The sequence below is a fragment of the Orcinus orca genome, chromosome 19 (assembly GCF_937001465.1).
Source record: "Orcinus orca chromosome 19, mOrcOrc1.1, whole genome shotgun sequence".
In the NCBI taxonomy this organism is placed as follows: domain Eukaryota; kingdom Metazoa; phylum Chordata; class Mammalia; order Artiodactyla; family Delphinidae; genus Orcinus; species Orcinus orca.
Window position 1 is genome coordinate 18,939,431 of NC_064577.1, and position 14,382 is coordinate 18,953,812.

Genomic DNA, 14,382 nt, shown 5'->3' on the forward strand with positions numbered 1-14,382 from the left:
GAAGTTGGTTACTCACCGGTCCTGGAAGAAGCACCCAGATGCCACACGGGGAAGTCAAGTCAAAGTGCAGAGAGAGACAGGACCTGGGCACATGCCTTTATTAGGGATTGTGGGTGGAGTGCTCTGGGGTTCCCGGGCCAAGGCTGGATGGGTCAATCCAAACCAAAAGAGCAGGGTTCTGATAAGTTCCACAGGGGTCTTGTCTAAGGGGCACACAGCGGGAAGGCCCTGGGAGACGGGGGGAGATCACCAGGCCTGTCAGGGAAGTCGTATCCGGAACGTACATTTATTCGCGACTCTGTGGGCTACTGTCTAGGGCGTGTGCTTGTACGAGGGGCTGGTGTCAATTTAAGGTCCCTGCAGGCCGCATAGCCAAGCACAGTGGATGTGGAAGCAGCAATACCATGGAGTAGCTTAACTCTCAGTAGTAGGTCATGCACTAGTATCATAAGTACTTTATAGGCAGCATTCAGGAAGAGGATAGCTGCAATTTAATCAGCACCTGCCGTGTACCAGGCAAAGTGTAAGTCCTTTACTTGCTGAACGCTTTATATACACGTTCCCATTTAATCCTGAAAAAAGGAAACAGGCCTAGCGTAAATGAACTGTCAAGGTCACAGAGACTGGAAGCAGAAGAGCCGGGATTTGAATCCAAGACTGACAGAGTCTGGAGTCTCTGCTCCAGCTACTGTGCCATGAGCCTGACGGTTCTGAACATTCCTACGTCATAACAACCAGTTTACATGTGTTCCCTTAGACCACGGCTCCTTTCAAAATCCCGAAAACGCAAGCGTCTTCCAACCTGCCAGCCTTGGCCACTCGCCGCGGGCCTTCTGAGGGGCAGTTGAAGGATGGGAGTGACCCACGGGGATGCTCTCACTGTCTCTCAGTACAAGGAGGGGAGAGGCACAAGTCCGAGCAGCAGGTCAGGGCAGCGTTTGGCAGGTAAGAGACGCCATTTCCTTCCAGCCCTAAACATGGAAACGGTAACAGTGCATCCATTCCTATCATAAAACAACCAGACCCGATGAGCAGCTGGTTTATGCCAGTGGTTAATGACACTGTACACGTGTAAGGAACTGCATACACTTAGAATCTCTGAAAACCATAGCTGTTGCCTATACCTGTGCGAGTCCAGAGCTCTTCCTGAGTTTCCTGAGTAGTCTGTTTCTGCCTTTTTTGTTTATTTTGGGTATTGAAGTTTATCTCTACCTTGAATTGTTCGGTCTCTATTTTTTGTCTCCTTGTTCTCTGACTTTCCTTTAACCCTTTTATGGCTTGGCTTAAATCACCCTTATTACTGATAAGTCTGGATTTTTTTAAAGTATACATTTACGTTATTATCATTCTTCTTTTTAGATCTGTCAGTACTGGGAAATTATCAGATCAACCAGTAAAAACACCTTTAGGTGGACATCAGGGCAGCACGGACAGTTTAAATACAGAACGACCAATGGATATAGGTAAGAGAAGTCCGGTTTCTTTTTAGGCAGGTAATCTGTTTGTTAACTTTCCTATTGCTGCTGTAACAAATTACCACAAGCTTGGTAGCTTAAAAACAACACAGATGTATTATTTTACAGTTCCGGAGGGCAGAAGTCCACAGTGGGTCTCACTAGGCTAAAACCGAGGTGTAGGCAGGGCTGGTTCCTTCTGCAGGCTCTCGGGGAGGGTGCACTTCCTGGCCTTTTGCAGCTTCTGGGGGCTGCCCTCATCCCTTGGCTTGTGGCCCCTTCGACCGTGAAAGCCAGCAATGGCCAGTCTAGACTCAGACCTTCTGCCCCCTTAGTCTACACTTAAAGGACCCTTGTGATTACATTGGACCCACTGGATAATCTCTTTAAGTTCAGCTGATGAGCAGCCCTGATTCCATCTGCAGCTTTAGTTCCCCTTTGCCGTGTCACATAGCCTATTTACAAGTTTCAGGGCTCAGGACGCGGGCATCTTTGGCTTGGGCGTGGGGGTAATTACTCTGCCCATCTACTTCTGGTGACTGTTCACGAACCTGTTGACCAGATTGCTTCATCCAGTCCCTGTCATCTCATCGAAGTTCTTAGGAGCCTGTCAAGATAGGGACACGTTCAGTGTCTTGATGATCGGCAGCCCATGAGTGAGAAGTTAGATGCTGACCAAGATTGCTTTTTATCAGTAGGATAACTCTGGCCAAAGTTGCCTTACACATACGAACTCTTGAGCATCTCTTATACAGCAAGCCCAACCTATAAAGAACCATAGGTCACTGAGATCCCTGGCTCTTTCATAGCTGTTCCAGGGAACTTTATGTCCATGGACCCACATCTAGATTACTTTAGACTGCTTATCAAAAAATGAAAACAAAGGGCTGGCTCCAGACCCTAACCCAGGCTTGTTTAATCAAGTTTTCTGGGAAAGGAGTTTAGGAATCTGTGTCTTTAACAAGCTCCCCACGTGATTATTATGTCCACTTAAATTTGAGTCAGTATTGGAGCCTCTTTGTTCTTGTTTTCTCTGTCATTCTTTTTCCGTCTCTCCCATGAGCCTCCAAAGGAGGAAGTATCTAGACCAGCAAACACCCGAGTATGGTTTCTGTGCTGAAGGGCTTGATATTTCACTCCACCGTCATCTTGCTGGCATGGTTTCTGAAGAGAAGTCTCGTGTCATTCTTACCGTCGTTCCTCTTATAAATGAGGTGCTTTTTTTCTTTGGCTTCTTTCAGGACTTTTTCTTTGATTCTCTGCTGTTTGAAGATGAAATGCACAGGTGTAGATTATTTGGCATTCTAACCGCTTGGTGTTCTTTAAGCTTCCTGGACTTGGAAGGTTTGGTTCTGCATTTATTTTGGAAATTTCTTGGACATTACTACTTCACATATTTCTTCTGTTTCTTTCTCTTTCTCCTTTTCATATTCCTGTTGCACATATATTATATCTTTGTAGTTGTCCCACAGTTCTTGGATATGCTGGGATTTTTGTTGTTGTTGTTTTAATTCTTCTTTCTCTTTGCTTTTCAGTTTTGGAAGTTCCTATTGACATATCTTCAAGCTAACTGATTTTCTTAACCATGTCCTGTCTGTTGATGAGCTCATCAAATACATTCTTCATTTCTGTGTCAGTGATTCTGACTTACAGCATTTCCTTTGAGTCTTTCTTAGAGTTGCCATCTCTCTGCTTTGTTACTCATTTGCTCTTACATGTTGTTTATTTTTTCCATTAGAGTTCTTAGCATTAATCAAAGTTATTATAATTTCTGGTGTGATAAGTCCAATATGCATGCTGTATCTGAGTCTGGTTCAGTGCTTGCTCTGTCTCTTCAAGCTGTTTTTACCTTTTAGCTTGCCTTTTAATTTTTGTTGAAAGCCAGAAATGATATTACTGGACATAGAATTGAGTTAAATAGTGTGAGGTGTTTTTTTTGTTTATCTGGCTAAGAGTTAGGCTGTGTTTAGTGTTTGCTGTAGCCATAGGTATCAGGGTAAACTTTTCTCTGGTGTCTTTGTCTTCCCTGTTGTCTTTGAGTTTCCCTAGATACCCCTTCTTAAATGCCTAACTCTATATTTTCTTCTAAGAAAATATAAGCTATAAAACAGCTTAGGGACTTCCCTGGTGGCACAGTGGTTAAGAATCCGCCTGCCAATGCAGGGGACATGGGTTCGAGCCCTGGTTCGGGAAGATCCAACCTGCTGCAGAGCAACTAAGCCCGTGCGCCACAACTACTGAGCCTGTGCTCTAGAGCCCACGAGCCACAACTGCTGAAGCCTGTGCACCTAAAGCCTGTGCTCCGCAACAAAGAGAAGCCACCGCAGTGAGAAGCCTGTACATCAGCCCCCACTCTCCACAACTAGAGAAAGCCCGTGTGCAGCAACGAAGACCCAGCACAGCCAAAAATAAATAAATAAATTTATAAAAAAAGCAAAAACAAAAACAGCTTAGCTCTTAGTTTCTCCACATTCTCACCAACGTTTGTTATTTGTGGTCTTTTCGATGATGACCATTCTGACAGGTGTGAGGATGTCTCATTGGGGTTTTTATTTGCATTTGCCTGAAGATTAGCGATGTTGAGCATCTTTTCATGTGCCTGTTGGCCATATATATTTTTTGGAAAAATAACTATTCAGGTCTTCTGCCCATTTTTTAAATCAGGTTGTTTCCCCACATATTTATTCCCAGTTCTTGGTTTCCACCTTTTCACATTATCCTCAGGTGTGACGGCAATTCACGTAGAAGTAACTGAATTGTAGGCCTTGGGGAAAAGGAGATTCACAGCTGTGAAGAGATTACCATAAAATATTTTTAATGGAGATCTGTATTGAATTTTCTGTTTTTAAGAGTAATAAATGCTTATTGTAAAAAACCCAAATCTAATATAAAAGTAAAGGTGTCCCTATAAAACCCACCCTCTGATACATGACACATTTGGTGAACTTTTTATTGCAGCCCCTGCAGGAGCCTGTGGTGTTGCACGGGCTCCTTCTGTGGGAACAGCAGCGAGTCCCAGGGCTGTGCTGTTCACGGTAGGGTCTCCTCCACACAGGGCTGCGACCCCCGCTTGTACCCACATAGTCCTTCGGACAAGAACCACCTCAGGTGAGGATTGTCTTAGTTCCGCCTTGGGCTCGTGTTTGGTGTGCAGATTCTGATAATGGCTTAATGGTGTGACGTAGTTTTTTTTACCAATGACGTGGAGATAACGATTCACTTTACCTTAAAGGGTTATGAAGAGTAGATGAGGGGACTTCCCTGGCAGTCCCGTGGTTAAGACTCTGCGCTTGCACGGCAGGGGGCATGGGTTCGGTACCTGGTCGGGGAACTAAGATCCCCTATGCCACGCTGTGCGGCCAAAAAATTAAAAAAAGAGTAAATGAGACAATACTTGTGGGGAAAAAAAAAAAATCTGCAAAACAAAAGGTACTAGGTTATATATTTGTAATAATATATATGTAATTTTATAACATTATTACATGAATGTGACGTCACAGTGAAGCAGCTATGCATGTTGGTGCTTCTTAGCTTATATTGAAGGCTTATGTTAGTACATCCAGTAAATTTTTTGAAAATGATAGATTGTTGTTTATTTTTGGTTTTGTGGGTTTTTTTAGAAACCTAGGTTTCACCTTTTTTTTGGTACTTTGAGTCCCAATCTTTGCACTTAATCCTATATCCTACTTCTGGATAGGCTGATAGATTGGTTTTATCAGCCATAGTCTATAAATAGGTAATTGGTACCAAAAATTAAGAAAGTATTTAGATTGGACTTGAGTTATCATTTGACATCATATATTATACCTTGTGTCCCTTAAGTTCTCTTATGCTAAATCAGTTACTAATCAAGATACAAGTAGATTAATAAGCAAAGGATATAAATAGATAATGAGAGTGGAAAAAGAGCTAATAATAATCTTGATTTTAGGATTATTAAGAGTATTAAATAATAAGAAAATACCACTTTGAGAAAATAACTTTTTATACCTGTTAACTAAGCCAACATTTAAAAAATGTAATGCCCAGTGTTGTTGAGGCTTAGTGGGATCTCTGCGCTCACTCACGGCTGCTTTAGAAAATAGTGTGGCAAGTCTTACAAAGAGCTATAAAAATATTTATAGTAATATTTGATCTGTGGTAATCCCATTCTGTTTATAAGGCCACTTACAACAAAGTGGTCTTATAAAGTATTTATCACAAATAACTCAAAAGAAGGAAGGATTTCATTACAATGTTATTGGTGGCATTAAAAAAATCAGAAATAGTATAAGTGCCCCCACATAAGCATTGGGGTATAATTTTAGTGAAGCGTACACATCCGCTGAGTTTTATCACCGTGAGGACTGTGGAGCAGCAGGGAGAAATGTGTATGTTAGAAGTTTGTTTAAAACAGAATTTAAAAGTAGCTGTGCTGATTCTGTAAGGAATGAAGGTGAGCCTGGGAAGATAAAGCCTGTTCATATGCTCAGGGAGGGGTCGGGGGCCTTCCTTTTAACGCTTCCTCACCCGTCTCCACAGGGGGCTCCAGCGGCTCCGGAGGCTCCCTGGGCTCCGCCGGGGGCCGTGTGTCTGGGGGCTCCCCGCCTGGGCTGTGCTGGGGGTCTTCCCCTCTGGGAGCAGAGGCAGCTCCCAGCCTGAGACACGCGCCTTGTGGTGCTTCACCCCCCAGCCTGGAGGGGCTCGTCGCCTTTGAAGCCCCTGAACTACCTGAGGAGACGCTGATGGAGGTGGGAAGAGACCCTGTGACGTGTCACTTACGGGGACCCCGAGGAGAGTGTTGGTGACGGGAGGACAAAATCCCCCTAACCTTTCCTATTTGGAACATTGCTCATATATTTTCAGAATAATGTTGACAGTGACACTCATTCATAGCAAGCTTTGGCTGACAGGAAGTGATGCATACAGATTTTGTATTCTTAATTTCTTTATCTGAAGTTTATTTACTACTTACAGGACTTTTAAAACATAATGTTTTTCCTAAAACCGTAACTTTTTATTCTCAAAGCTTGCTTTTCTTCATAAGATAAAAATGATACACTTAAACTTAGGTTTAAAAAAATAAATTAAGATGCCAAATCAGTCAGTAACGCTGAGGAATAAAGCTGCCCGGCAGACTGGACAGTTGCGTGTGTACACCAGTACCTTTTCCCTCCACGGAGCCAGGTCTCCAGGGAAAAACACATCAGAACGTGAAGTGTGCTGAGCACAAATGCAGAATAGAGGTGAATTTTATGATTCCAGAGCCTCTGCTAGCTAATTCCTCAGTGTCGACTCTAGGACAGTGTTCCATAGACTGCACCTCCTCCAGGTCAACTAAAGAACAAATTCTCTTTCCATATTTCTGTTGTGTGTGAAGGAAAATTAAGTATTTCACATAAAAGTTATAAAGTACTGCATGCAAAATTTTAATAGTGATTCTGTAGTAAGTTTAAGTTGTAATTTTGAAAATATGTATAAGATTGGAAAAGCAATCTTCAGAGTTTTTTCAGTCTCCATCAACTTAGGCATAAATTATGTTCCAATATGTATTGGAACATATAGTCTGATATGCTGTCATAGAGCAGAGAGACTTTCAAAAGTTGATTGGTTTATTCTTCTGTCTTTAGTGCACTGATTCTTATCCCTTTTTAACCATAAAAGGAGAGTGAGAAACAGTCTTATTTGAGATTTCAAAATACATTTATAGCTAAAAACAAACCTCAGAACATAAATTTTAGAGTACCCATTTTTAATGCGCTGCTACTATGTCTATCTATACTCCACTCTTTAACTGAAAAGATCACAAAATTTAGAGCCTTGGTGTTAGGAATCACTGTTAACTGAAGAGCCACCAGAAATTAAAAAAGTGTCTCTGAAATTGTAAGTCAGTAGAATTCATTAAACTATCAAGAAGTGTGGTTTACTGCACAGAATATCCTTACATTCTTGTATCTTGGTATCTATTTTGTCATGTTTCTGTCTCATGTATATTGATTTAATTGTTCTGTGTTTCATTTTTTTCCTGGTGCAAGTACAATGACCTCATATCTTTGAGGCTGAATTTTGTGGGTGCTCTCGTACATCCATACACACAAACATATGACACACTCTTGTTTGGTTTCATTTGTGTTTATTTTTCTCACAGTTTTCTGGAATTTAAAACTTTCATTCTCCTTTGATCATTCTGACATTCATAAGTATAGAAAACATTAGCAGTGGCCACAGTTTATGTGCAGAAATGAGTGTGCGCCTCTCCTTAACCTGCAAGTTTCTAAGATGATTGGCTTTGCCGCAGCGAGAGCACACAGACACCTTCCGCCACCTGAACACAATGCTGTTGTTCACGGAGTGTGTGCTGGACCTGACGGCCGTGCGCGGGGGAGACCCAGGGCTCTGCGCGTCCGCGGTCTCCTTGTACCAGATCCAGGAGAGCGCGGTGGTGGACCAGATCAGCCAGCTGAGCAAAGACTGGGGGTAGGTGCCCCCTTGCTGTCCATCTCCAGAGGCTTCCTGCCCTCTGTAAACTGGTGTCCAAGCTGGGGGCCGTGTCATCCACTGAAGGTCATGGGCGTCTCTGAGTTAACTCATTGTGCTCGATTTCACTGTGTGAGCCAAGACTTGGAGGTTCTGCAGCCTTGGTGTTTCCTTTCCTGTAAATTGTGCTGTTAAGATATTTGATGATAAAGAGATTGTATTTTTATCTGAGTGCACCCATTGTATTCAAAGTACACATGTCTTTCTCCATGCCGGCCCTTCTCCCTTCAGGAGGTGTTCGTGCACTAAAAGTGTCAAGGGGAATGATGTTCCCTTAGAGAGACTGTTGTGATGGGGCACTGGCCTGTCGGTTCGCAGGCTAACGCTCTGCTTGCTGTCTCTGGGTGCAGGCGGGTGGAACAGCTGGTGTTATACATGAAGGCCGCACAGCTGCTGGCAGCCTCTCTGCATCTCGCCAAAGAGCAGATCAAGTCCGGGAAGCTGAGCCCGTCCACGGGTGTGAAACAAGGTACAAGCGGAGCGTGACGGGGCTGCTTTTCCCCTTACACTGGGAAGGGGAGTTTTTGGTGAGGGGTCACCATGGTATTAAGCATGCTTAAATGGGGAAAGATGCTGGCTTTTCTGTTTTTTGGTTTTGCCATTTAGCCGATACAGAGAGCAGTCAGAATTACTTTATTCTCAGTCTTCACTAAGAGAGAGAACATGTGGAAGAATGATTTCCAGTCACTTTTTTCAGTGATCATTTAGTGTCGCTTTCCATAAATTAGCAGGAAAGTTGCTTGTCACCATGACTCTGTTTCTGGAGGAAAATTAAAATTCTCATTTCAATTTTTTTCCAGTTGTCAAAAATCTGAATGAACGGTATAAATTCTGCATCAGCATGTGCAAGAAACTTACAGAAAAGCTGAATCGCTTCTTCTCTGACAAACAGAGATTTATTGATGAAATCAACAGCGTAACAGCAGAGAAACTCATCTATAATTGTGCTGTAGAAATGGTAACCCTTTTTAAGGTGTAATATTGCATAGTAATACTATTTGTCTTTAAGAGCACCTTTTGTTTTTTGTTTTTCTTGGCTGCGTTGGGTCTTCGTTGCTGTGTGTGGGCTTTCTCTAGTTGCAGTGAGCTGGGGGGCTACTCTTCCTTGCGGTGCGCGGGCTTCTCATTGTGGTGACTTCTCATTGTTGCGGAGCACAGGCTCTAGAGTGCAGGCTCTGTAGTTGTGGCGCAGGGACTTAGGTGCTCCGCGGCATGTGGGATCTTCCTGGACCAGGACTCGAACCCGTGTCCCCTGCATTGGCAGGCGGATTCTTAACCATTGCACCACCAGGGAAGTTCCCTAAGAGCATCTTTTGAAGTGCACACCTACTTGACATCATCCTTTTAAAAAGAATTTATGCCCCACCACTCCCAAGTCCCAGGTATTGTGGTACCTCTTCCTGAAGGAGTGATTACACTTAATTAACATGCAACAAACATAAGTTATGTTGGTTACCTACCACATTTGGTAAAAGTTTACCATACCTCTTAAAAATTGCTAACATTAGGCATGATCTAATCTTTTTATAGTTTGCATCTAAGAGCTTTCACTGGATCTCTTTCTTCATTTTCTATTATTTAAGGAATTTGGCTTGATAAAACATTACAAAAATACTGCTTTTATTACCCAATCTGCAGAAATTCATGTGCTCAGATTCCACAACTGACCTTACTTAAGTGTAGACACACAAAGTATAATCTACTTTTCCAACTTTCTGGTTATATTAGTGGAAATAATTTGTTTTCTGTATCTTCGAGGAAAAATTGCTCTGAAGGAAACATGAAATTAGGGACTGTCAAAGAAGGAATTAAGTGGGGAAAAATTTAATTACTGACCAACCGTATAGTTTTTACCATATTAACATAGTTGAGCTTCCTTTTCCCTCTCAAATTTGTGTACTTTGAATTGTACTGTTACATTACCCCCTTGGTGTTATTTTGAAAGCCATCATAATAAAAAGGCGTATGAAAATAGTTTGGGAATATAAACTGTTGATGAGAATAATATACATTATATTGCCCTAAACTGTTGATATGAATAATATGCATTGTATTGTTTTGTACCGAATTAAGACTTCATAAGACAGATTTTCTTTTAGAAATTTGTGCCAGGAAAGACGTCCTCTTGTACGGAGTTAGGGTGCTTCTGTCTCTTCTGATGACAGAGCCACGTGCCTCCAATAAGTCTCTCCTTGTGCCCTGGCTGCTGAGCAAGCTTGGAGACATTCAACTTATATTTAGTTATTTCTCTCCTTCCTTTTCAGGACTTGGATTTTCTGTGTCCATTTTATTTATCATATTGTATGTGGCTTTACTCTTTGAAAGAGACAGAGCATACTGACAAGTAAATTAGGATACTGGATTACTGACAGTCTGGGCAGTGAATGATTAAAGAGAAAATCAGGATGCTGTTGGGGAAACAAATGCTCATAACCCCGTGAATGACACCATGCCCGTCTTTCTGGGGAGCCCTACCCACCTCTCCCCCTGCCCAGCTCGCTCCTGCTTCCTATGGCTCTGCCTCAGCATCACTTCCTGGAGGCGCTCCCTAACCACTTCCTCCATAGTCGGGTTAGGTGCCTCTCGCGTGTGCTCCGTACCATCCGGGGCTTCCTCCTGTGATGCCAGGTACCCCTTGGAGTTCACAGCCCACGCCTCCCTCTGGACTGTGAGCTCACCTTCATCGTGCACTCTGGGCCGACACTCAGCAGGTGCCCAGTAAATACCTCTGAATGAATGAATCCCACACACCAGAAAATTCTGTAACTAAAAGGAAAAGCTGATAAGTGGCTTTTAACGTCATTTAATTATTTCATTGTAACAAGATCTACTTTAGGGAAATGCCAGGTTACTAGTGTGGAAGTGTAAGTTTAAAATAAACTTTTTAGTGAAGTCATAGAAGAGCCAGTTTAGAAGTGCAAATATCATGAGTTAGGAATCTCTGAGTTCAAGAAGGTTATGTTTGAATGCAGAGTAACTCTTTTGTCCAGAAGCTCTTTTATGTCGCTCACCCAATAGATTATATCATTTTGTCGAAACGTATTAATTTTAGACAGACTCCATTTAAAGCTGCATTGCCTGAATGGATTCATATTTTCATGGAAGAGCTGAGAATCTTCTTGTTTTTGCTGACTGGTTCCAGGTTCAGGCTGCAGCCCTGGATGAGATGTTCCAGCAGACTGAAGATATTGTTTATCGCTATCATAAGGCGGCCCTTCTTTTGGAAGGCTTAACTAAGATTCTCCAGGACCCGGCAGATATTGAAAATGTACACAAATGTGAGTTGACTTAGAAAGCAGTGTGCGTGTTGGTTGCACTTTCATTGTCTCCTCCTGGTGCAGTAGACAGAGCATGGAGTTTGGAACCATGCAGCCTGAGGGTTGCATCTTGGCTTCCCAACCTTGGGCAAGTCACTCACCCTTTCTGTGGTCTCCGTCTCTTCTTCTACAAGATGAGGAACAATGCCTGCCTTGCCGAGCTGTTGTGAGGATTAAAGAGGTTGCTTGTACAGAGCTGTTGGCTTTTGTCATTAGTCTTTAGATTTCTACACTGCATGACTGTATTGGTGGGTGTGTTTGTGTATGCAGAGAACTTTGCTTTTATCATTAAACAATAAGAAAGGCAACTGTTTTAATCCTCGTTGGCTTAGTGACCGAAGAGCCCTGTGAAAACCCTGTGTACTGCAGATTTGGTGTACAGAACGGAGTGTGGACACTGGTAGGGTACCAGGATGGTGTTTCCACTTGTCAGATATAAGACCAATGATGTTTTTTTTTGAGGAGGAGGTGTGGTCATACCACATTTTGAAGAGCCACAAGGGGCTGGCAGTTCTAAGATTGTTTGCAATTGTGAGCGAACTAGCTGTCAAAACCTAAATGTTCTTCATTTGACGTGCTAATCTAGCTTTTACCACTGTGCAGCGCTAAGCTAGACAATTACCAGGCAGAAAGAAGAAAAAATACTCAGAACTGTTAACTCTGGGGCAAAGATAGAACAGAGGTGAGGGTGTAGGTGGAGGGTGAGAGATTCTTTTTCATTGGTTCTTCTTACCTTGGTTTTGAAAATATAAATGATTTTTATTATGAATTTATTTTATTTCTAGATAAATCTCGTATTGAAAGGAGATTGTCGGCACTCTGCTACAGCACCTCAACCTTGTGAGCAGCAGCAGGCCTGCCCCCAGGACTAGTGGTGGGTGTGAGGCGATGCCTTTGGGAGCACAGCTTGGAGCCTGTCGCCCCACCCCCAGGAAACTGTAGGTTCCTACACGGTGACCACCAAAGAGCAAGCAGTGATTTCAAAAAGGAAAAACAACCCCAGAACTACCTGCCTTATCAGAGAAGTCACCCCTTCCCTTTTTCTTTGTAGAAGCAGAAACAAGAGTATTCCACTTGGCTTTCAGTTTGAACTTGGTAAATAAATGTACCTTAGAACTAGAGTTGTCAGTACAGTTATTCTTAAGGGTAATTAGGAATGAAACGATGAGTGGCTCTTCACGCCAGTCACCAGAGCAAAGTGTGGGGTTCCACATGTTCACTGAGGCGAAAAAGTAAAAAGCCACGTCTCATCCAGGCGGTTTGATACTCGGGGTAAGTTTATCTGAGTCTGAGCACGCGTCCATAAACAGCTCAGGAAGAAATAGCTTAAGGAGTGAAAGGCGTCTCTTGGAAGAGATTGTGAAATCTTCAATTTGATCTAATATGGACACATATTAATAATCTTCCAAAATCTTTCATATTGCACTAATTTATTAAAACAACTGTGTATTGGATTTTGCAATTTAAAACTAACTGAGGCACAATGGACTTGTTTAAAATATTTTACTGGATTATATACACGTACCCTTTCCAGAATTCACAGGTGATTTCTCGTGGACTTTTAAGTGGTAAAAAATTTGTGTTGTGTGAATCTTTGCATTTTCTTAGCCTATTCATCTACACCTACAGGTTTTCTCAGTGATATTTTTAAGTTGCTCGTTGTCTGCTTTTGTTTGCATTTTTTACTGTGCATGCAGAATGTGCATTCATGCCTATGACCTCTAGGCTTACTAAAGGCTAGGTTTATTGGGGCAGTATTAGAACAAGTGTCAATCCAGAGATACTCTCAAGAATTGTAATAGGGCCAAAACAAAGTTGGTGACTTAAAGGCTTATTAGTGATGTGGAATTTTACATGAAGTTAGTGAAAAATGAGGTATGTTTTCTCTTAGGAAAATGGGCAGCTCTTTCCAGCCTGTGTGCATTTTCCTGTTAGTCCTGACAGTTCACCAGGTAGCTAGTCATGGAGAATGTGGGCACTTAACACCCCTCAAGAGATGGTGCCTACGTGGTAGGTTATTTCGTTCCTCTTACTTACCTGCTTGAATACTTGAATAAACCATTCTCCAGTTTTAATCCTTTTAGATAATGTAACCTGAACTCTGACAAATTGCACAGAAGCTCTTCGGCATTAATTTAGTGTACTGATAAAAACAAAAACATGGTTTTTCTTTACTTTGACGAAGTAATGTAATTTTTACTTTATTTATCTGTATGAAATTCCAGCAGTTAATTTGAACATTTATTTATATGATGTTTATATTTTTAGGTCTTTAATACAGTGTTTCTACCTCTTATTTGTAACTGCATGCATTATTCATGAAACTAGGTAAAACTCACTGAATTGTTGTCATAGCCTTTTTATTATTGCCTGTACAGATGTATATTAAGGTAAATAAAACTGACCAGGTGTTTCTAGGGTGAGGCTGGGTCCCTGTGATGTGGCTTGTCAGGCCAGGTCCTTCCTCAGTGAGTTTGGAGCCTTGGTGGTTAACACCTGTCGCCCTGCCCCAGGGTTTCAGATGCTCGGTGACGGTCCTGCAGGCTGCCAGGAGCATGGGCTGTGCGGCGGCTTCCTGCCCTCCCTGCAGGGGCCGTAAGCACTGTCACTGGTGATACTCCATTTTGTATGATTTTTTCGAGTGTAAAGAGCAGTTTCTTGTATGTTCTCTCAGTTACCGCCCGTGTCATCTCACTGATCCTCCGAGGGGGTGGGTACATTCCGGTCCCTCCTCCCCTCTCCCGCTTATTTTTTAAACACAGGATGAAACAGGTTCACAGCGAGGAAGTGCTTGGTCTGCAGTCAGTACCTAGGGAAGTGGCCGGGCTGTGCTTTGTGACCTCCAAGTGCATTCTTCTGCTTCTTGTACGACAAAGGTCAGGTGATAGGAGGTATGTGTGAGACCGTGAAGTCTGAACAGCAGAGAAGAACAAACTGTAAACTCGTGATTAATGGTTCTGATTATATTTCCATTATCAAGGCCAATTGTTTTAAGAGATTTTGCCTTGATTATAGCAATAATAAACAAATGCTTTATGTTTCCACGTGTATCTTTTGATTTTGTATCATCTATTTCATAAAAAAGAGAGAAACCA

At 42.4% G+C, this 14,382-nt stretch overlaps 1 protein-coding gene across 7 annotated transcripts in view; it reads left to right on the forward strand.

The window, feature by feature from the left end:
• ULK2 (unc-51 like autophagy activating kinase 2) overlaps nt 1–14,335 on the forward strand; it is a 65,604-nt gene extending 51,269 nt beyond the window's left edge. For 4 of the 7 annotated variants that reach the window (XM_033422784.2, XM_033422781.2, XM_033422783.2 and 1 more), the window contains 9 exons: nt 758–945; nt 1,360–1,463; nt 4,413–4,562; nt 5,976–6,184; nt 7,732–7,910; nt 8,321–8,439; nt 8,771–8,943; nt 11,113–11,248; nt 12,073–14,335. In XM_033422784.2, coding sequence (XP_033278675.2) covers nt 758–945; nt 1,360–1,463; nt 4,413–4,562; nt 5,976–6,184; nt 7,732–7,910; nt 8,321–8,439; nt 8,771–8,943; nt 11,113–11,248; nt 12,073–12,131 — 1,317 coding nt within the window. In that variant the 3' untranslated portion in view covers nt 12,132–14,335. The remainder of the gene's footprint in view (nt 1–757; nt 946–1,359; nt 1,464–4,412; nt 4,563–5,975; nt 6,185–7,731; nt 7,911–8,320; nt 8,440–8,770; nt 8,944–11,112; nt 11,249–12,072) is intronic. The other 3 variants (XM_033422782.2, XM_004266805.4, XM_033422785.2) reach the window with 3 other exon arrangements.
• Nucleotides 14,336–14,382: the final 47 nt, after the last annotated feature.